At 36.2% G+C, this 24,734-nt stretch overlaps 1 protein-coding gene across 6 annotated transcripts in view; it reads right to left on the bottom strand.

Annotated features, from left to right (window-relative positions):
- Positions 1-24,734, bottom strand: part of ARHGEF9 (Cdc42 guanine nucleotide exchange factor 9) — a 3,179,575-nt gene that overhangs the window by 787,009 nt on the left and 2,367,832 nt on the right. For all 6 annotated transcript variants that reach the window (XM_044057721.1, XM_044057724.1, XM_044057723.1 and 3 more), the window contains one exon: positions 5,434-5,613. In XM_044057721.1, coding sequence (XP_043913656.1) covers positions 5,434-5,613 — 180 coding nt within the window. The remainder of the gene's footprint in view (positions 1-5,433; positions 5,614-24,734) is intronic.

Genomic DNA, 24,734 nt, shown 5'->3' with positions numbered 1-24,734 from the left:
GAAACTGACCTTGGGTGTTCAGCTGTTGCCATCAATCTGAACTTAAGCCATCATCTCCTGGAAAGAAGTACAGTAGTGGCCACAGTAATGTTCACATGCTAGTAAACACAGCAGGTGGGTGACAGTGACGAAGGGCACCAAGTTCTCTACTTGAAGCTACCATGAGAACCGTAATTATTTCCAGTTATTATTTTAAGTTAAAGTGGCTGTCATAACAGGTACAGATACAGCTCTGTCATTCACACCTGCCCTGCCTGAACTTGACCATCTAGATGACTGCAAATGTAAGATCCATTAATATAAAGATTTACCAAATTCATTTTTTGTGCTAAAATCTGATAGGTAATATAAATTCACTTTTTTTAAAATTTTGAAATAACACCCTGCATCTGCACTGGAAATAAACTATCACATAATGCACACAATACTACAAGGAATGCCCAGTTTTTGATAGGTAAGAATGGAATTAAAACAATTTTAGGTCCACCAGATGCCATCCTTTGTGGACACATTGAAAGGACACATATGTGGTCTGAAAAACTCATTAGCACATAGTATAGAGATAAACCAAATCTTTATTAAAGTTCACCAATATTGTTATGATCTGATGCAGTAATTTATAAAGTGTGCCACAGACATCACATATTCTCATTTTTCAAGCTGAAAAATGCTAGTATGTATCAGGGAGGCAAGCTGATTCCAAGACAACTGCTGTACTTTCAAGGTCAATTGGCTGTCATGACAACTCTACAAAGCAAACAAAGTACTATTGCACTCTTACTCATCCATTACATCTACATAGCTGCAAATGTGCTACATTATTTTTTAAGATTTACTAAACTCACCAACTGGCATTAACACTCGCTGCAGAATACTGATTCACTCTTGTATTGTATACATTTGTTGTGAAGTAAAAAAAAAGCAATAAATGGATAAAACAAAGAAACTGTGGTCTTTTCTTTTATATTATTTGTATTTTTTCCCCTTTCATTATGTGTACTGGCTAGAACTGTTGACTACTGGCATGTAAGTGAGAAATGCAACAATGGCAGAAATCAAACTCTGGAGTAACCAGGCATACACCATATACATATCTATGTGTACATTTAAACATTCCTTATTTTTTGCTTGAAACCAGGGGATACGATAATCTCAAAAATGAGAAAAAAACCCCACTAAAAATGAACAACTACAGCAGAGTTCTGTTTTACTTGTTTAATTATCATCATTTTCTCACATTTAAGATGAGGAATCTTCTCAATGAATGCTGCAAATTAAGTAGAATGAAACTATATCACTATGTTAGGTCTACAAAGGCTATGCTGCTGTCGAAGGGTGCTAAATTCTGGATCCTGGCATACAGTGAAAAATTCTGGACATGCTCCTGCTCAAACTGATTCCTGAGATAGAACAACGTCTTCTATTTTTATGTCATACTGAGCAATTTTGTAGGCTTTACCTTTTACTGGCCTATACTGTTACCAGGTAAGACACAGCAAAGGTGTGTCATTTGAAATTTCATAGTGTACGTTTTTTTTTCTTTTTTCACTTTCAGTCAGTTTTGGACTAACCTAGCAGACACTATCATTTTGCCCTGGTACCTCAGGCTGCATCTACTTTTACTTAGGCAAAATGTAACAGAATTTCATCAGTTTACAGTCAGGAGGCAAGTAGATACTTCACAGCTGCATCTATAAACTTTGAATTCTACCTTATGAAATGGATAACTGCTACACCAAACTGAATACCAGAGTCTAAATTACAGCAGATAAAATAAAATTAAATATATATAAGACCAGATGGGCTGGGGGTTACAATGCTACTCTCCTTGCAGGAACCTCTCTCTGGAGTAATACAGTATACGGCTCATTTCTGGACACTTCTGTCCTCAACTGATCAGGCTGCCTTTCCTGCCCAGACATCATCAAGGTCATCATCGTTACAGAAGATGGTGATAGTAAAGAGGAAGAGATAAGAGGAAGAGATAGCAGGACACTTCATGTCAAGAGGTTCAATAAATGGCAGACCAAGTGCTACACAGAACAGGATCTTGGCTGCACTGAGCACTGGAGTCTCATAGGCCTATAAAACCATTATTATTATTATTATTATTATTATTATTATTATTATTATTATTATTATTATTATTATTATTATTATTATTATTATTATTATTAATATTATTATTATTATTATTATTATTATTATTAGTAAAGTTAGCTGTGCAGTTATACTTTTCCTAAAGTCACTGTTCCAGATAGCAGCAGGGCATGGGAATACAAGAAGAAAGACTCAAACTGTCTTATTAGTAGTTCTGTGACATAGAAGCATATGCACCATTAACCACTGAAAAGCCTCAAACAGGATTAATTATTTTTATTTTTGTATGTAACATCTTTCTTCACTTAAAAATGTAAAAGATACAAAAAGAAATTTACAATATTCCTCGAAGCTGCTACTGTGAGAGTTCCATTATTTTGGCAGTGTACCCAACTCCGGTATTGGATTATTTTTCTTATGTAACAATGGGGTTATTTGCCCATAATTTCAAAGCTGTCAAGCTGTATGTTTAACTAATCTTCACGATAGCTTAAAATGAAGATTGCTTACACCACATTGCCATTTAGACTTCTCTAATGTCAGAATAGTCACTGCAGCCCAATTGATCACAAGAGAGAAATAGAATTCTGAGAAAAAATGGTACGCACATTCCTTGTTAAGGACTTTATCACGCTTTTCACAGATCATAACTGGACTTTAGCCATTAAGTGGGGCCCATTAATCCTGAAGATTTTTCATCTTTACTTTCATCTACAATTCCATATTATGTAGATCAAAGTATGAAAATAAGAATGATATATTACAAGGATTAAAACCTTGAATTTGTTTTTGTTGTTTTAACAGGAAGTGCGCATTTCTTTCTCATGCGAACTGTCGTTATTAGGCTAAATATTCCGGAATGTTCAGAAATGAAGGTGCATTTTTTCCTTGCATGCTTCACGTTATTACACTCTGCTTCTTAGAAAGGCTCAGTGCTCCTTTCTGAAGTCAAATGCTATGCTGCCCAGCCAGAAAAGTTTAATGCATGGTTTGGTTACACATGACCCTAATCACTTCAAAGGTAAGGTTACTTCTTGGGAATAACCATTTGATGTCACTCTGTAAGTGGCTGTTTAGAATCTGCAGTCTTCAGCACGAGTTCCGCAGCAAACATTTTTCATGTGTGTACTAACGTATCTGAAAGATATACTAAGTATACCCTAGGTTGCCTACATTCCTAGAAATACTAGCAAATGACACCAAAGCAAAATTTGACTTGCATCAGGATTTGGAAGATTAACGGATTGCTTTTCGGTCACATTGCAGATAATTTCTTACAGTGAGCTCACAATGAAGTTGGAAACATGTAAAGTAAGTTTAAAATAGTGTACTAGTTTGCAAAGTACAAAGAAAAATAAAGAAAAAATTTACACAAACATTTATGTACTCACCTGCCTTTTACTGTCTCAGTTGTTGCACTTGCGGACAGCTGAGTAAGGTGAGAATTCTGGAAGGCTGTTCGGCTGTAAATGGCATTACTCCATACTAGTTTGGGAATGAGGCAGGGTGTTGAGCCTCAGTCCTTGATGGGGCTTTGCTAGAACACTATATACTGCCACTCCCACAGAATTAACAGTATCAAGTACTGGGCTTGGGATGAAGCAATGATAATATGCAATCTTAAAATGACAGTTCTCTCAGATTCCACCTTACTCTTGGGGGTGTACCTCCAAATGTCACACACATTTTGGCAGTAGGAAGAAGCCCCTTAACTCCAGTTAGTCATGGAGATGACTGTGACTCTCCCCCACCATCACTACCCTTTGAGTCTTCTCCCGCATGGAAATGCACATCCTTCTCTGTTGCTCAGTTAGTGATGTGAGCAACTAACTGGACCTGAGTCGACTGGCTTTTACTCAGGGCTTTATCCCTCTTTGTCACCACAGCAGCTTATGACTTTTCTTACAATGTACTCCTGTTTCTTGGATTAATATTCCAACAGCCATTTCTTGTCTCTCATTAGTGACTAAACCAATAAACACAATTGCCTCTGTCCATAAATCACTATTTTTGTTAAGTTCCCTACATTTCTCTATAATACAGATTATTACAGTGCTGAAGAGAAGCAGAAGGATGCCTACATTTCAGTTATTAGCCATTTGTTCTCCTAAAAGGTCTTTTCCTTTCCAGAGCAAAGAATTAAAATTCTGTCAGCATGACACACGAGAGTTTGAATTTAAATTCTGTCAGCATGACACTTAAGAGCTTGAATTTAAAATTAAAATTTTGAATTTTAATCAGCAAGACATGAGGGAGTGAGCATCAGGCAGAGGTAGTATACAGTCACTTGTGTAATCAAACACAAGGCCTGTAGCAATTGGTATGGGTCAAATGCATCTAATGAGCATCCCCTCAAGTGTCTTATTGAACTCATGATAATTTTCTTTTTCACTTTAGAGAGTCAAAGCCAATTCCACGTATATATGTTTCATAGGGGTTTCAGGGGTTGGGAGGGTGGCCTAATGGTTAAGGTGTTTGCCTTACAAACACAAGGTGCAGGGTTTGAGTCTCACAAGGGATAATTGGCTAAGCTTAAAATGGCTCGCAAGAGCAGTTAGCTTAGTACTAATCTATGAACCTATGAACCTATAGTATTTTTCTTGTGCTATATAAACTAATATAACCTGTTTAATTCAATGAAGTTGTCATTAGTGTACAAGACAGAAGGCATGACGTGGTTGTGTGTGTGTAGTTACAAACATCTGCTTCCAACAAAAGTGGATGAAAGTGAATGCACCAAGGATCAGAATTCCTGAAATGTATTTGCTGGAAAAACATTTTTATAAGTTTTTTTTGTAGGGGAGAAAGCCCTCCCCACGCAGGAACTTATATATACCAACTCCATGGTTGTACCAACATGAAGAAGGGTGCAATTGCCCCAAAGAGGGCATCACTGCTAGCATAACTCACCAACAGTGATTTCCTATGGATGAACTCTGTTCATTGGTGGGTTGAACCTCAGGCAGCTGATGTCAATGTTAGAGTCACATATCCATTTTAATATACTAAAGACATGTTTTTCAGTACTTGGTTCTGCCTTTGCCCAAGTAATTATTCACCAAAAATCATCTGTATTTATGAAACAGTATGTACTGCTTAATCTTCTGTTTTTCCTTCTGCTTTGCACTGCTCCAATGGAAGTTTAGAAAAGATCCTGGGTGGATGGTAAAAAGTGCATAAACTGTATAATATAATGTAATAATGTCTTATTCCCTTCTAAAATGGACAGATTAAAACAATGGAAGAAATTTAATTTACAATGTTATATCATCATCATCTAAAAGTGCTCAAAGCAATGAAAACTCTTTTCAGGAGTTTCCAAAGACAACTTACATGTTCAAGAAAGCAGGGTCCAATTTCACTGAGATGGGGTTCTTCATTATTGTACTGTTTCTCCAAATCTCGGACAAAGCCCATCTGAAATCTGTAAATGTCTTCAATATTTCCAAATATCACCTTCAGTTGCTCATCATTAAACATGTCTCTTCGCTTCCGGCATTGCTTTAAGTACCCCTAGAATGGAAAGTTATTTTAAAATAAATATGAGTGGCTGAAATTCTCATTTCCTGTACTGTGACAGCATCTTGGACTCCTGTAAGTAAAATTATGCCCTGTTTCCTTAATTACTTTCATAACTAGATCAATGAAACATTCATTTTAAAGAAAGTGCAGTACTCTGAAATGCTTTTAAACAGTCCTCTGTCTGTCTTTAATGGTTCTTGGACTACCACATGGATGATGGAACAGGAATTCATTTCTTACCTCACTCTCCACCCCACAATTACATTAGAAACATGACAGAACTGTTTTTAGTTGTCAGAATTATCCTATTCATTCTCCACTGGCTAGAAGCAAGACCTTGGGTAGAGGACCATCAGCAGCATTCTAATCTAGGTTTTATACACACACACACACATATATATATATATATATATATATATATATATATTTTTATATATATATATATATATATATATATATATATATCTTTATATATATATATATATATATATATTTATATATATATATATATATATATATATATATATATATATATATATAAATATATATATATATATATATATAAGTATATTTTGATATATATTTTATATATATATATATATGTGTGTGTAAGTAAATATGTGTGTGCACGCGCGCGAGTCTATGTTTGAGTGCGTATGGAATTACTAACATTCGTCAAATCTAAGTTATGTCTATGCACCTAACATCAACCCAATAATGTTGAAACATGAATGGCGACACCCATCTGCACATGTACCAAGACTATTCTTCAGAACACACTAAACTAAAAGTGCTTGTTTCATTCCTGTACCCCCCACGTGGAGGATTTTGTCCACACATCCCCTGCTGATCATATACACTAACTGCAAAATCACACATTCCCCAGGGAAGGGTCATACTCCCCTTTCCCAGGAATTCACCTTTATTGCACAACTGTCAAGTATCTGTACTGTTGACCAAAGTGAGTCAAAAATACAGAGGCCAATATTAGCCACGATCAACTAATTTCATGAAAACTGTGTCTACGTGTATTTATACATACATACTAACACCTATATATATATATATATATATATATATATATATATATATATATATATATATATATACACACATACATATACATATATACATACATAAATACATACATACATACACATATACGTTTTTACTTTGGAATGTCAAAGTACCACAATCTCGAAATTCAAAATATTGAGATTAAAATGCCATAAGTGTAGTATGCTGAACTTTCACAATGACGAAGTTTAGAATGTCGAATTGGCTGTTTAAACAGTGTTATCAAGTGTAAATTGGATGCTATGGCTTTAAGACGTGTTGCATGTTAGTATAGTAAACAAGCAGGAAATCTGGCTGAGGTTACCTGTCAAGCCCTGGTAAGTATCAGAGAGTTTATAGTATTGTGCAGTCTGTGAGCAGTAAAGTAGTGGTTCTAAGAGAAGGTTGAGGAGAGTTTGTTGTATTTTAATCAGGCAGCCATGCAGCGTGGAATGGTATGTTTACTGTTTTGGTCTGTGTAGTGTGATCTTAGAGTTGATATATTTTACTAGCAGAGGGTGTGGGGGGGTGCAAGTGGGCTTGCCCCCCCTGCTTATACTTGGAGAATTTTAAAGTAGTTTGTTTTGTATTTGTTTTTGCATGTGTTTGTGGTGAAATACAGGAAATGTAGGTTTGGTTTGTTTGTTTGTTTCAATGTTATGGGGATCGCTGTTTTCAGGTTTTGGTGTATTGCTGTTTTGTTATTTTAATCTAGATATTTTGAATTTCGAGATTGTGGTACTTTAACATTCCAAAGTGAAACCACATATACATGTAATGGTTTATATGCATTTTCCTTCCTATTCAAACTGCTTGTGGTGTCATATCTCACATCTCTCAGTTATATAACTAGCCCAAATTAACAGTTATTACCTGTAAAATCATATCCAGACAGGATTATGGCATAAGAATTATTCCTTTACAACTTATCCCTGGACTAGATAATTTGGTCATTGGAGGCTTATACCTCCCAGCTAGCTCTGCTGCACCTGGGTGGATACTTGAACCCAGGTCCTCAACAGAGTAGATGGAAGCTGTGATCTTGCACTGGAAAATAATTCAAATGAGCTAATGAAAAACAGCTACATGATATGCAAGCAATATTTCAGAAAAACTACATGAACACTAGATGGAAATAAAGGGCTACCAGGGTTTTTTGAGGTCTAATAACACAATCAGAAGACCTCATCACTGAAATGTCTATTTTTTCTCCTATATTATTTTTATTGAAAATGATTTTGTTTTCAGAAAAGTAGTCCTTTATCATATTTATACAGTAATATTTCACTTACTGTGCTATTAGATATGGCCAAGACAATAACTGGTGAATATATTTATGTGATTTTATAATGTGTGTGTGTGGGGGTGTTAAGCGTATTTGTTCATGTCCTAGTCTGTGCATGGCTTTCTGTGTGTTTAGGTGCCAGTGTATCTGTGTGTGTCTCAGAGTACATACTCATGTTTGTGAGTTTGCTTGTGGCTGTATATGTGTGGCTGTGTTTTGTCTATATGTGTCTGTGTGTCTAAATACCTGCATGTTTTTGTATATGCGTTCAAATAATTGAAAAAGGTGACATTTAACAATGCAGCACTTGCGTGACTGGAGTCGCATGATTTTGTTATCAATGTCTATGTGATGATATGGTAAACTGCAAGCATTGCCAGCTGAAGTTTTGTAAAGAATGATGTGTCTTTTGAATATCAAAATGATTTATATAAGGTGCTTGTGTTACAACTGTATTAGGACTGTACATTCATTATATATCAAACTGATTTCTACAGATGACTGTACTGAAAATGTATTTGTTAGGTTTGTTTGTGTTAAAATGTATCAACAGTGCACCCTGCTGAAATGAAATGTACATGTATTATTGTAACTGAATTAAATGTATATATTTTAATAGATGACACTGGGACAGCAAATGTTAACTTTAAGAAAATAAGGGAAATATAAATGAGCTGTTAAACTATTAAAGCGGCACACCACAGTGCTGAATGGGAGCGGAGATGCTGGGTCTGGGATCGAGCCTATGTTCATTAGCTCAGTGAAAAAAAAGGAGATGCCAGGCACTGCCATAAACATTTGGCTGTGTACTGTGGCTGTCTGTGCTAAACTACTGTCTCAGCTTTAAAGGGAAATAATCTGAGAACCTAGAGTCAGGTCACCAGATGAGGTAATTCAGCCAGCCCTCTTGGAAATTATATTTTAGATATTACAAAGATAAATCTCAGAGTACTGAGTATTCTGTTTTGGAAGCCTGACCAAAAAGACCCTCACCCACAGCATCTTGCCTTACGGTAGTAAGTAACTTAACTAGGAAACAGTAACATTCTTCTAGAATTCAGTCAGGAATATATTGAAGCTTACTTTAGATATTGTTTTTCTTTATTTTTCTGAGTCTGTCCATAAATGCTCTTTACAATATTTCATGCGATCTGAACTCTGTGGTTTACTGTGACTATATATTCAGTATTTTCATGCTCATTTATTATTTATTATTAAATATATTTAAACTTTTAATGTGGCTGGTCCTTGTAGAAAGAAACTAACATTTGAGAGTACTTATTTATTTGATTACACTGTGTGGGCCACTCCAAAAGGCCTAGCCATCTTGGCTACCATTTGTATTAGTATTAATATTACACAGTATAATTGGACACCCTTTGTTAAGGACCTTAGAGTAGATTATTATGGAGTGTCTGCTGTTGGTGATAACTACCTTATACTCTGAGCAGAAGGGGACACAGCAGGTAAATCTGTGCCAGCCTTTCCCAGGTGTGTGTGTGTGTGTGTGTGTGTGTGTGTGTGTGTGTGTGTGTGTGAAAAATCTAATTTCTTAGTGTGTGTGTATGTGTGTGTGCGAGCATGTGTCAGCTACCTGGGGCAGAGACACAAAGCACTAGGTTTACAGAGAGGATGCTACAGTATTTGGCTTGGACACTTGGCTGAGGACGTAAGCCTACAGCTGTACCAGTGAGGAGTCTTATTGGGGACCTGGAGGGAGACAAATATAGAAACATCCAGACCTTGGCTGAGTGTGTTCCCTGTGTGCACTTAAGGGAAACTCTGCTTGATGCAGAGAGGTTTGCATCTGGAAATAATGAGTGTATCAAATTATATTCTAAGTACACATCACTCTCCAGTGTCAGTGGTGAGGATTCAGGCTCCTTGATTACTGGCCCAGGATGGGGATAACACATATTGGTGGCCATCACATATTGGTAGCAGTGGTGGGCATCACAGTCAGTTCAGAAGAATTTCAAATTCGTACATAGATGAAAGCATTTAACTGATGGAATAAATGGATTACGTTCCAAATTTTATGTCATTTATAGAATATTTAGCATTTTCTTCTTTTAGGTTAAAAGTCAGTTAAATCACTAGATGGGATTTTTGCTTTTGTTTTGGTGATAAGTCAGTGAATGGAGGCAAAAGAGGTAGTCTAAATGGGCCTCAGTTTCTTCTTTATCAATGTGCATGTGTGTGTGTAAACATGTGTGAATGTGCGCATGTCTTTCTTTGCTTCTGAGGGTGTCTGTGAAAGTGTGTGCTTTAGCAAGCTAAGAAAAGTTGCATCAAAAAAAGGTCCCTGGTCAAGGGACAATATGTTAGGTTATCTCTGATGGTGCCAAACTTAAATTTATGTTTCAGAAGGGAGGATATCCCAAACCCTTTCTTAACAAAATTTTTAAAGAAGTAGAAACCAAAAGATTACTAGGTCACTTCACTCGCTTGTTGGCTATAGACAATTTGTGGCAGTTCATTATTGTATCTAGGGACACGGATACAACCCAGAGTGATTTTAAGAGAGCACTTGTTTTGCCATTTAATATCAATTATTATGATATTAAAAGGATAGTATATAGAAATTGGAGCCTTTTAGGTCTCAATGAGGAATACATCAAAGTAGTGGGACAGGCACCCCAAATTGTTTATAAAAAGGATGAATGCTTTAAAGTGTTACTAGAAAAGACCAATTTCCCTACGGGTTGTGGTATGATGGGCAAGTGCTGGCACTATTTGCAGTGCCAATACATTTTGGAGGGGTCTATTTTTTTTCTGGAAGTTTACAATGAGGTTAAGTTAAGCCAAAAGAACAATTGTGGAAGTAAAGGCATGGTTTATGTTGCACAGTGCTAATCATGTACTTGTTTTTATATAAACAGGCACTGGAGAGAACTAGAATTTACCAACATTGCTATGACATTCAGAAGCATGATAAAATGAATGCTTTATATAACCATGTTAGCAATAATAGTACACATGAATTTTAATTCTGTGTAATCGACCACATCAACTTGGGTCAAGAGTGGTCCCTCCGATGATTTTCTTAGCGTTAAATGAGTTAAAATGGCAATTGAAATCAAATGCAACAGTTTTTCTAGGTTTGAAAGAAACAGGTTTGATTAGCAGTGTTCTTAGACTAAAAGCAACTTATGCAATTTGGCAGGTTAGGATGAAGGGACTTATTCGAAATGTTCTTATTTGTTTGGCTTGATTTGTAATGTTTGTATTATGTTTTGATATTATTTAAGATTTAGTATGCAAGGTGTAAATACATTCTTATACACTCATATTTTTAATTTTGTGTTTTTAAATGATTTGGCAGTCTAATTGTTCTACTGCATCATGTGATTACAGAGGTACTATAAATTGTTTTAACTCTTTTGGTATAGTATTCTGATGAAGTCCACTGTACCTGGATGAAAGGGCTTACATTGTAATTAAATACAACAGTGTGGAGACTACCAGTTCCTGACTTCTGTTTTTTTTTTGTTTGTTTTTGTTTTTATTCTTGGTTTCATGCTTCTCTTTTGACTTTATATTTCAATCCCTAGCTTTGAAAATTATTAATTTGCTAATATCAAAGCTGACACATACCTTACAGTAGTTACTGTCACACCTGAGCTGGAGCTCCCTATCCAAAGTATAGAAAATACACACAGCTTCCACTCAGTTACACAGACATCAGGTGACAAACTTATTGAAATGCTCCTGTTTGCACTTTTCAGAAAATCATTTTGTACTACACCTATAACAGATTGAGCATCTTTTCTGCTAGACTGATGTTCACCATAATGCAACAGGGACACCACTAAGCTTGTCACTGGTGCCAATGACCCAGGTAAATGCCAACTGCTTTGGTTCAAGACTTCCCTCCTGTTGTTCCAATGTGTGATTCCACAAACGCAGAACAGTGTACATGCTTCATATCTCTGTCATTTCTCTATTTTTGCCTCCAGTGTTTACATTGTATAGATTATCAAAAACTAGTATGGTTTACCCAATATGGGATATTGACTCTCCATGACCCAGAAGTCTAAATGAACTTTGATCTCCGATACCACTGACATGGCAATTAACTCTCAATGCTGTTGTGTAGGGACTAAAATGTATTAGTCTAACTAGAGCCCCTCAAAAATCCACAGTTAACTCTAATCACACAATGACCGCTATGATTAAACAGCATTTGTGTAGATTTAATAGCCTATTGAATCCTAGCCCATTCATGATATCAGGTTGTATTTGAACAGATGTGTCAACAGTCATTACTTATTCCACCAATGTGGTGCTAACCTTTTATTATATAAAAGAATAGATTTTCATTAGTATTAGTATTCCTTTTTTTCCCTCTGGCTGCAATCTTGCATGTAAACAATTGTCTTTTAAATTAAATCTTAGCAGCATGCAGTTTCATCATTCCTCAGCTTCAGTCGCCAACATCTGGCAATATGGGACAATGTCTTAACTGTTGTAATCCTTAAATTTTCTGTCCTAAAATGATTCTTCTCCAGTAAAGATACCAATGGGTGTTTCCTTTGTCAACTGTCATGGCTTAGTGGTTCAGTACTTTGACTATGGTGCACAGTATCCTGGGTTCGATCCTTGCCATTGCTTTTTGGGTTGGGAGGGTGGCCTAATGGTTAAGGTGTTTGTCTTACAAACACAAGGTGCAGGGTTTGAGTCTCACAAGGGATAGTTGGCTAGGCTTAAAATGGCTCGCAAGGGCAGTTAGCTTAGTAAGAACCTATGAAGATAAGATACCGCTGGAACTCTTTTCTTCCTCCTCTTCTCATTCTCTCTCTCTTTTTTCTGTAATTCTCTCTGTCTCAACCTCTCTTTGTCCTTATATGTCTCAGACAGCTTACTCCATTTACAGGCTGTCGTAGTTACTGATTACTTAGGACTAGGGTGAGCAGTCCTTAAAAAGAATCCCTTTTTAACAAACTCCTTACACGTGCGCCCACTATTTAAACCTCAGAACCAATTGAATTTAGTACTTGTGCTCCAAACTCCCAAAACTAAACTCTAGTGTAACAACCACAGTTTTTTCTTTACTTGCCTCCAAACTATGGCAATATCTTACCTCAGAACCAAAATAATAATCAAGCTATTCTAAGTTCAGGCTACAGCTTAAAAGAATTCTTGCTTAAGGAAAGCAAGTGCAAATGCATGAATGTAGACCACGTTACTTATTTATTTGACATTTGCTGACTGGGTTCGTCTGAGCAAAAGTCCATTTTCAGAGGAGGTCTGGGGAGAAAAGCTCCTCAATTAGTAGAAACAATTATTATAACAAATTGAAGGTGTATAAGTAAATTGTGTAACTAGTAAAACAAATCCAAAGTGTACATACAAACAGTATAAACAAATCCTAAGTGGAAATATTTGTACATCATAAATTATATACAGGCATATACCATGGCACTTTGAGCGGTACAGTAGCAAATCCAAGAGTCTGACTCTACAACAAATCAAGGGTATAATCAATACAAGCATATGCCACAGCATTTCGAGTGGCACAGTGGTAAATATATGTGCCTAATGATACAAGAAGTTGTAGATAGAGTTCAAGTAAGAGAAAAAATTGTTTCAGTGTTAGGAAAGGAGTAATAAGTGGTTAGGTGAGTACAGACCAGAGAGAAGAAGGTGAAGTTATTGTAAGTCTAGTAGGAGTAGGTGGTTGTATTTTAAGATGAAAAGTGGACATGACAGGAAGAGAGGAGGACAGATGAGATGAAGAACAGAGGACATGGAGCCTGTCATGGTGGGTGGATAGTGACAGAGCTAAGTACAGTTTAGAAGGTTTTTCACAGCAGTCTTGAATCTCTGTGGGTAAGTAATACTTCTGATGTGTAGTAGATGTTTGTTCTAAGCTTGGGCAGGACAGTAGCTGTACAAGTTTTGTCCAATTTTGCTTTTAGGTTTGTAGATAGTGAGGAGGTTTTGTTCAGAACTTCAGAGAAATCTAGAGAGGGTATAATAGGAGACTAGCAAGGCCAGGTCAGGGCAAGAGGAAGGCTGGTACAAAATAGAATGTATGATGTGAAGCTGAGAGAGGAGAAGTTGGTGGGGAAATTCTAATCAGTTTAGGCTTTTTATGGCAAGGCAGTGGTGATAATAATAGTTTTGTCCTGCTGCAAATCTAGCAAGCAATTTTGCTGTAGATTCTAGTTTAGTCAGGAGAGAGGATTGTAGGTTTGTATGGATTTGAGAGCCATAGAAGAGGCTTGGAAGGAGGTAAGCATGGGATAGTGAGATTCTGGAACTGGTGGTGAGAATTTTTTTTATTATGATATAAAAGTCTGAGTTTCTGATGAGTTTTTTTAATGTTATAAGTGAGATGTAGATCAAATTTGAGTTGGTCATCTATGATGCCCCCCAGAAGCTTGGTGTGAGACTCACCCGAGATTGGTGTATATTGTTTAGGGAAGAGATAGAGAAGGAAGATTGAAGATGGTTCAGGGTTTTGGGGGTGAAAAGCAGGAGTTTCATTTTTTTGAGGTTAAGAATCACCTGATTCTGAGTGAGACAGTTTTTAGTTGATAGGAAGGGTTTTTGCGCGAGAGCATTTAGGTCCGAGAGGGAGTTAGCTATGGTAATGACTGTGTACTGTCAGCATATTGCACTGGGGATGACTGAAGACAGGAAGTATGCAATTGATTAGTAAAACTGTTTAACAGAAAAGGGCCAAGGACAGACCCTTGTGGTACTCCCATGTTTGATAGGTAGGGCAGGTGATGTAGCAGAGAGCCATCTAACAAACTATTGCCAATCTGAGAGGTAACTTGAAAACCAGGAGATGGTTGAAGGGGGCAGATTTAGTTCAGAGAGTTCAGTCATAAGCCGAGGGTGGGATATGGTGTTGAAGGCTTTAGAAAGGTCAAGGAATAGGGTGGAAATGAATATGTTATTGTGTGTTATGTGGTGCTGTGTTGTGTGGAGGTGAGTAGGTTTACTTGTACGAGGTAGTGCACAATTTGCTTATGGACATATTTCTCTTAGATTTTGGAAAGAGGTGAAAGAATTGTGACAAGTCTAAAGCTGGCAAGCTCTGAAGAGTTGTGAATGTGAAATACCCTTGTGAATGGGTATGGTGTAAATTTTTTTCAAAATTGTAGGGACTTTGGATTCATTGAATGAGTGGTTAATGAGAACAGAGATGGGAAGTGCCACTGAGTTTGCAGCCTTACGAAGAAAGAGTGGTGGGAGATTATCCACAGGGAGAGCAGGGTTTTAGCTTGCTACGCAGGGATTTTATATAGTTGGTAGATACAGTTTTCAATGAGAAGGTAGGACAGGGATTGGGGAAAGTCAGTTGGTCTGAGGAGGTGATGAGAGTAGTACTGAAGTTTCATTGAGATGATAGTTTTCTAATGGTTTAAATGAAGTAGGTATTGAAATTACTTGCTGTTTCTTGAGTATTGTTTGGGCAAGTGGGGTTACCTGGGTGAAGAATTTGGTTGATAAAAGTTACAAAATTTCTTTGTTTGGATGAGAGAGTTGGTGGTGGATTGTTATAGAAGTTTTTTCTTGTCATTAGTGATGTGTTTCACAGTTAGGTTGTGTAGTTCTTTGTAGAGTTGGAGGTGGTTGAGAAGTTTTGTTTTGGACCAGATTCTCCAAGCTTTATGTCTTCTTAACTCATCTGGAACCCTGTGCTCTCTCACATCAGTATACTCCTCCTGTGGCAACGTGTATCTCTATATGTAATCAGTTGTTCTGTAAACATGTAAACAGTTGTTCTACTCTGTATGTCTTAGTTCTCTTAACCTATTATATGTAACTATTATCATGTTTTTTATTTTACTGCTTCTTTGTACTACATTGTTTTTTTTAACTTGGTTATATTATCCAACCTGGGTTAAGCCTGCAATTGGTCATACTCAGTCAGTGCTCCAGCCAAGTAAACAAACAAAAATAAATAAATTAGAAATGAGGTAACAAAAATATTGTGTGTCCTTCATGGAACCAAGCTTATTTGAATGTATTCTTAAGCACAGACCAGTGGAGAATTGTCCTATGAAGAGTTCTAATAGGACTTTTGACAGCCTGCCACATGACAGAATAACAATTGCCTGCAAACTAATAAAGTCAGCCCTTATGAGGTTTATCTGCAACTGATTGACTAATAGACAACAAATATTATTTCTTTTAGGTATCACTTTTAACTTAATGCCAATTTCTTTGGATGCAACCAAGGTTCTATATTGGGACCAACACTTTTTTTTTCCCTTTATTCATATTTTGTTACTCAGTAGGTATCTAAATACACAGACAGTATGAACACTAAGTCAGTTACTACTCCAAAGATACTCAAGTCAATTATTTTTTAAAAGAAATTAGTAGATGGTTATATTAAAAAAAAAATCAGAAATGTAACATGATGGCACGTCAGGGCAAAGTCACATATAATTAATAATATAAAAGGAACCAATCAACATTTCATGAAAATGCAATATTAGTAAAAATGCTTCAGATGTTTCCCAGAATTTGAAATATTAATATAAAAACACACAAGAAGAGAAAACATTACTAGAAATTGTAATTTTTGATCTAGAAATTCAGCATACATCTCTTTCATTACTCTGCACCTAGAAACAAAACATAACTACAGTTATAACATAATGGTTTCAGAGGTACAGGTTCATAGGTTCATACTAGGCTATCTGCCCTAGGGCATTTATAAGCCTAGCCAGAATGTGTTTGGCTTTCGCCACCCATTTTAAATTAATTTTGCTATGCCCTTTTTTTGAGGTTAGTATACTGTGCCTCTGTCTAACAGTGACACAGAAGTCATACCCTGGGTAAACCTAGGATCTCCCATCCACTCATCAAGATTCCTCTTGAAGAGAGTCAATGAGGGACTCTGCCTAACCTGGACAGGGATTTTATTCCAGAGTGAAGGGAGCCTCTGGGTTATGAATCTGTCCCTCCAGCATGTCCTATTTATTTCAGTGCTGAGGTTCATGGTCAAAGCAGGTATAATCCTGTACTGGTAAGCTCTACCAATAGACATTCTTGAATATGTGAATGTCCAAGCCTTCTAATTTGGACTGCATTTTTTAATTAGTTATGAGTATATGAGTTCTAGTTAGATTAGATAAATATAGTATACATGTGCAATACAAATTTACTAATGCTGTTATTATATCTTAAGTAAAAATCATAAACATTTCTCAGGATAAAATTCATTATTCGTAACTATGAAGTTAGCATGACCAAAGCTGCATGTGCTGTTAAATTCGAAATTAAATTGTACTGAAACCCCTAACAGGAGAATGACTCTGATAACTGAATGTTATACCTACATTTCTTAATTATGTGAAACATTTAGTAAGAACTTCAAATGTGTGGCTGACATAGTCTTTTATACGTACATGCTAAAAGCAGTATGTCATATTCATTTCATTTTTACAGTCTAACATTTTACATTATATTTCATTTCACCTGGGGTATATAACTTCATTAAACATAATGCAACACATATCCAGAATAGATCTGTGCTCAGTTGTCAATACAGTGCAAAGCAAAAATCCGATAGATTTCACCTGATAATGCAACTATGCCATACTCCAAACTCAGTCAATGCAAACACACCATGGCCTGAACTCCAAATAGAGAGATCAACAAGGTCTGCAGTCAAAATTAGGAACAGTCTAAATCTATAAGGGTAGAATTGTGGACCTAACTGCTCTGCCATAATTATCTAAATGTTTTATGAAGAATTCTCAAAGGGGTTGCAACACCCTGTCACAGTTATAGGCATGCATCGTGATTTCACTGGCACCTCATTCTACCATATGGCATTATATTTAGTGTACATTTGGGGCAGGTATATGACATTTGATCATGTTGGGGAAGTGGTAAATTGTCTAGAAGGGTTGACCTCACTCTGTTGAATCAACAGTTCACTGACAGAGATTAGTGCATAGAAAATGTGTTGAAAGCACCCTGTCAATTGCTGGAGATATTAAAAAAGGAAACACTGAGTATTGTAATTAAGGTAAGCATGAGTCTGGGATTTTAATGCCAAAAATGTATACACTGAAAGTATTGGCATTAGGGTTAGGAATATATGTGCAAGTGTTAATAAGATAAGAGCAAGGCTGTCCAAAACATGGTCCGCTGTGCGGCCCACCTGAATGGCTGCACTGGTGCAAGTAGCATGGTGAATAGCACATACAGTACACACATAAATAGGACTCACTCTCTTTCTTCTCCAGTCGCTCACACACACACACACACACACACACACACACACACACACACACTCTTTAGCTTTCATACATGCATTCACTCACTCTCTCTCTCTCCGATCGCACACACAAGCAGTCTCTTCAACTTTCATACATGCATTCACTCACTTTCTCTCTCTTCGATTGCTCACACACACACACACACACCCACTCTCTTCTCCAGCTTTCATACATGCACTCACTCAATCTCTCTCATCACTCAAATACACAGTCTATTCAGCTTTCATACAGTACATGCATTCACTCACTCTTTCTCTGATCGCTCACACTCTCTTTAGCTTTCATACATGCATTCACACAATCTCTCTCTCACACACACACACACACACACACACACACCTTCAGCTTTCATACATGCATTCACTCACTCACTTACTCTCTCCGATCACTCACACTCACACATACAGTCCCCTTTAGCTTTACTACATACATTCACTCACTCTCTTCTCTCCAATCACTCACACACACTCTCTTCAGCTTTTTTTTTTTTTTTTTTACTTTACCTAATTTTAAATACAGCAGTAAACTGTCAAAGTAAACAAGCATACAGGCATCCTTACAGCTCTATTATACTGGTTGGTGGCTTTCGCTGGGGCAGAGTGATCTCATGCACTATTTGTGGTGGATTGCTGTGCATGCAGGAGGAACTACCAAGGCTGGAGGAAGGAAGCAGAGGGTCAGGGCCTGTAAAACAATACAGGACAAGCAGGATAGCAATTAATTTGTTGGACCTTACTCTCCCTGCTTCATAGAGACATAGAGTAAGATAACGCTTCCGATTAAAAGTGTAGTGTGGATATTGACAGTTGTGTTTTGAGGAATGTGCGTTATTCTCCTAGCAGTAACTTATCTGACCTAGCTCTGACATATTTAAAGGGGTGTGCATTAATGGGAAAAGATACGATTATGCTTTTTAAAGATGAATCGTTCATAGTTGGATTTGGAGTTTGCCTTATTACTTGTCTTATTGTAAGTTTTAGTATCTGAAAATTGTTGAATTTGACAGCATTATTTTGCATACTCACTGCAGTGCATGAAAAGTTTGTGTTAAGTTTTGTACACTGTTTTGTTCCAATGCGCATGGTCCAGGGTGAATCTCATGGTCACGTTTCTGAGTGTGCAATTAGTGTTGTTGGTTTGTTCAGCTGAATCAGCTCAGCATATTGAGGTTGTGTTTTATTACTACTTATCCTCAAATAAAAATGCCTAACAGGAAAAGAAAAACAAGATGAAAAGCGAGTGCATCAAAGCTGATGAGAATCAGACTGAGTACAAACAGGAGTAAAATTTAATGTCTTGTTTTTATGCAAGTTGTATCAATGCCTAAAGGTTGTAATGTGGAATGACACTACAGTATATTACACGGTAAAACATTTGATATGTATAGTGGAGAATCAAAATGCACCGTTACTGTAGAATATAAGAAGAAATTGATGCACCAAACCAGGTTTTTTTGGAAAACTTAGCACTGAACAAAGTTCTAGCTTTGCCGCTTCATACAAAGTAGCATTGGAGTTAGGGAATGCAAAAAAGCCTTTTTATTGACAGCGTGATAGTGAAGAGGTGCAAATGAAATGGCAAAACAATTTAATGAGCCAAAATTAGTTGAGAAATTCAAAATAGTGGCATTATCTCAACAGATCATCACAAGACACGTACAACATATGGATCTATATGTTTTAAAAAAGCTGTGTGATTTAATAGCAAGCTGTGAGTACTTTTCATTGTGTCTGGATGAAAGCACTGATCAAGCAGATGTAAGTCAACTATTAATTTTTGTTCAAACTATTGAAGAGGATCTTACTATTAATGAAAAACTCCTCAGTCTTATATTGTTACATGGGACTACTAAAGGTACTGATATTTTTGAAGCCATTCAAAAGTCTATTATGAACTGCAGAGGATTTGATAAATGTTCCTGCATCGTAACAGATGGGGCCCAAAGCTATGATTGGGACTAGAAGCATTTTTTCTGGACTATTGAAACAAAATAATATTAACTGCCCTACAATTCATTGCATAATTCACCAACAAGCACTCTGTGGAAAATTTCTACATCAAGTCAATGCCATGGAAGTAGCTGTAAAATAACTAATATTCTACAATGAGGTAATAGATCTCTGAGTGGTCTTAAATGTTGAGATTTCTTGAGTGAAATGGATGCGGCTTATTGTTTCTTTGTTCTGATATTTGCTGGTTGAATGCTGGAAAATGTCGAACACTGTTTTGCCATTCGGAAAAAAATACCAATATTTATTAAAAATAATGTGAAGTCTAACACAACAGAACTTGAAAATCTAATGCAAGATCCCTTATTTTTATCAGATCTTGCATTTATAACAGATATGACCAACCATTTGAATAAACTGAACTTAAAACTGCAGGGCAAACAATAGAATACTGCCAACTTATTTTGTCTTCTGAATGTCTTTAAAAGTAAATTGAAGCTTTTTAAATCAACATTGGCTAATAATATTTTTGTTCTTTATTATTTTGATTTAAGATGACCAAAAATAACAGGCACAACATACATAAAATGTATGGACAAAGTACAAAAATCTCAACAGTAAAACATTTATATGAAAAAACTGTAATAATAGATCTATTTAATACATATCATACTGATTAGGTATTAGTGTAGCCGCCTAACTAGGTACTACTACTGTTTTAAGGTATACACTCGTTTATAATTTCGACTTGATTGTCAAGAACTTTGCATTAAGAAATTAAATGCAGAGAGTAGTAGAGGGTTGGTACACTATACGGATATTAAAAATAAAATAAATTAAAAAGAAAAAAACTATATACATTATATACATCATGGATGCCACTTAATGGTAATTTAAAGGGAGTTTCTATTGTTTTTAATATTTTTCCAAATTGCAAAGAACATTTTGAAGTGAAGAATTTTGAGGAAATATCATTTTCAGCTCATGGAAAGTATATTAAAATGATCATTGAGGATTTTGAGAATTGAGTTGGTAATTTTAAGGAAATTGAAGAACATATTTCAATTTTTACTCAACTCTTGACTGTCACGATTGAAAATGTAAGATCTGACCTTCAGCTAGAATTTTATGATTTGCAATTAGACCCTTTTTATACTAACAGAAGTGAAAAAGGAGAAGATTTTTTTTAAATCACTACTAACAGAGAGTTACCCAAAATTGAGGAAGTTTGGTGTTAAGATGAGCTCAATGCTTGGGAGTACATATTTTTTTGAAAGCAGTTTTTCAATGATGAAATTCATTAAATCAAAGTACAGATGTTCATTGACAGATAATTCTCATGCAAATTTACTGCAATTGGCAACTACAAGCATCGACAGTGATATAGCTACTTTAGTAAACGAAGCAGAGCTACCACAGAGCTCTCATTAAAATGAAAAGGGTGAGAGGTACGCTGGTCACATATGTAAACAGGATTTGGTCATAACTTTAAACAAAGGTGTGATAAGCACTCCAGGACAAACATTCAGTTTCTAAAAAGGACTGATTTTGTTGTGCATTTATATCTAACAAGTTCCAGTAGTTCAGACCTGTGAATAATTTCTTAAGCACTGCGCCAGATGCTGCCAAGAGTAGTGAGCATGCAGAAGGAAACACTGACACTGCTAACAACTGAGTTGTGAGGGTTAAGTGCAGCAGGTTTAATATTTTACTACAGCTAGAAAATTGGTCCTTAATGGAAAGACATTTGTTCTTTAAAAGTTACTGCATCTTGTTTACTGTTTCAAAAAAAACTTTTACAAGCAGCATGACTTTTCTTTCTTATGAAATTTTTGAAGTGCTTGCTAAACCTAATGCCGTATGACTCTCCAAGTAATTTCAATATATGTACTGTATGTATTATTGTGGATGCACCCCTCAGATAAATCTTTTTTTTTTTTTTTTTAATGCGGCCCTCGGATTTCCTAAGGTTGGACAGCCCTGGGGTTACAGCAAGAGCTAAGGAAGGAGACTGATTTAGTGTTGTGTTTGGCTGTTGTTATATGTGATGTATATCCCAGTTTCTTGTGTAGTGGTAGTATTATGGAAAGGTCTTTTCTAAGAGAAGGTGTAGGGCAGGTTTTAGGGGCAGGGGCAGATTTAGGGTTAGAACTCATTAGTAAGGCATAAGAAGTATGCCGATGTGCAGTCCAAGATATTTTGGAACAGTTCCTAACTAAACATAGTCTAATTGTTAAGCTAATAGAAAAGTATACACTGTAAGAAATTTAATGAAGATGTCACAGTGTATTAATATAAAAATCACTTTCAATTTTTCATGTTTATACTCCACTGGGTTTTAATAAGCTTGACTGCTATATCCCCATGTTGATATTTTTCACTTCCTAAACATATGAATTATTTCTGATGGACAACTAGCTGCAAGGGTAAGCTTATTTCACAATGCTGGAAGATCGTGTGATGTTGTGTAATGTATCTTTTATTGATGGGTTCCAGACACAGACTTTCAAATACAAGCTTAAACACTGCATTACAGACCAGGCAGAGGTCACCACAATGTAACCTACAAGAAAGAGAATATAATGGCAAATCCTGTAGCCTGTCCATGTGGTCTAGGTTTTCTATTCCTGATTTTTCTAATAAGTAATTGGTGTATCTTGTTGATTTGTTTTAAGCACCTTTTTCAATAGTTAACTTGATATTGCTTTCATTAATGGGTCAAATCAGTGAGGTATAATGTCGTGCAATACCCCTGAAATGACTAGGCATATCCTTAAACTGTTCCAGCTATACATTTTTTTTTTCAATCAACATCTTTATTAAATTATCATGTATGACATAAGCAATCTTACAGTTATATAAATGAAAAACAAACAGCGACACCACCGTAGTTGCGAACATTCTTTATGAATATGTCTCCGCCTTATAAATGAGTCACTGCCTTTTAAATAATGTGTCCCTGCCTTGCAAATAATTATCTGTTCTTCTGTGATGTATATCCAACTTTGATTTTGGAATGTCTCACACCCTTCTAAATGCTTTTTTTTTTTTTTTTCTATTATTATTTGGTCAAAAAAAAAAAAGTTAATCTCTCATGATTACTATGTTACCATATAAACAGCTGTTTTGTCTGAAAAGTGAACTGCATCTGTAGTTGCAACTATTTGCTTTTTTTTTATGTGGAGCTTTTCTTCCTGGGCCTTTACTGAAAATGGACATATATCCAGTTAGACTAGCTCGGTCAACAAATGTAAAATAAAATAAGTAAATAAATTCTACATCACAGACACCATTGAAACAACTGTAGTTGTACACATTATACATCACTTATAATCTAGCCAGTCATTGTCAGTTAAGCATTATATGGCTCATTCAAATCCTGCCTCTTAAACCTCGTTCCTTCTCTGCATATATTGTCCCCACAATTCCCATTTTTTTTCTATGTAGTTTGCTCCATTCCTTTTGTAAAGATACCAATTCCAGTTGTTTTATCTCTGTTACTATATTCACTACTTCTAGTAAAGTTGGTCTAGACTTTGATTTCCATTTTCTAGCAATTGCATTTTTGGCAGCCACCATAATTAGACTTAGCAAGGCTTTTCTATGTCTAAGCAATTCTGAATCTGTATCATAGCTCAAAAAATTACTTCTAATAATCAAACATCCTCCTATCATCAAAGTCCAAGCCTTCCTATGCATTTGGTATTCGTAGTAGTTTGAGAGCTGGCTGGGAAAGGCCATCATAGAGGCAGCGTAAGCAGTGGCTTATTTGGTATGGTCCTATCCCTTCGCTTGGTGAGGGACACATGACCCACATCACTGCAGTTGCCACTATGCCCTCCCTTCATGAGTGCATGGACCTGGGTATCCCTGAAGATGGTCACTAAATTAGTAGCTTGGCAGCTGAATGACAACCCCTTTGTCTTCCTTTGTATTGCTGCTCCTTCTTTGACAGATGTAACATTAGATGGTTCCAATCCATCTCCTCCCTCTGTAGGACAGGAAGACCCATTCTCCCCATGCCTGCTCCAGCAGATGCCTGAGCAACTAAATGAACTTGTGTCATCTGGGCTGTAGCCGGGATTTTATCACACTACAAAAATACAGCTGGCATGCATTTTCCTAAAAACTTCCTAGGTTAGGGAATATGCTTTCTTCATAGATGCACTTAGTTCAAAGCTTAAACTGCTGTCAGCCATTGTTCCTAGATTGTCAGTGATATTCTTTTTAGTAATGTGAGAGAGAATTTTATAATCAGAATTGATGTCCTTTTAGAATAGTCTCATAATACTACATCTGTTGATATTAAAGGTGAGGTCATTAATACTGCGCCAAATGTTTATTAGTGACTGTTAGTTCTAAGTCACATCGTTGTAGAACTATAAAGAAATACTCTGAAGCAAGGTTTTGTTCTATTGTCTGCTTACTTACATGCAAGATGCAGATAAAAATTTACAGCGACGTTTTTATTTATTCTTGAAACTCAAGGTCAAGTTCAGGAGAAAATGAAACAATCGTCAAGACAGTGATTTTATTATAATAAACTTGCTAGATATGTCTCAAATG

Source organism: Protopterus annectens, chromosome 15.part0 (genome assembly GCF_019279795.1).
Source record: "Protopterus annectens isolate FY-2018-M chromosome 15.part0, PAN1.0, whole genome shotgun sequence".
Lineage (NCBI taxonomy): Eukaryota > Metazoa > Chordata > Ceratodontiformes > Protopteridae > Protopterus > Protopterus annectens.
Note: the sequence above shows the minus strand (reverse complement) of the source record. Positions and strands in the feature narration are given on the sequence as shown.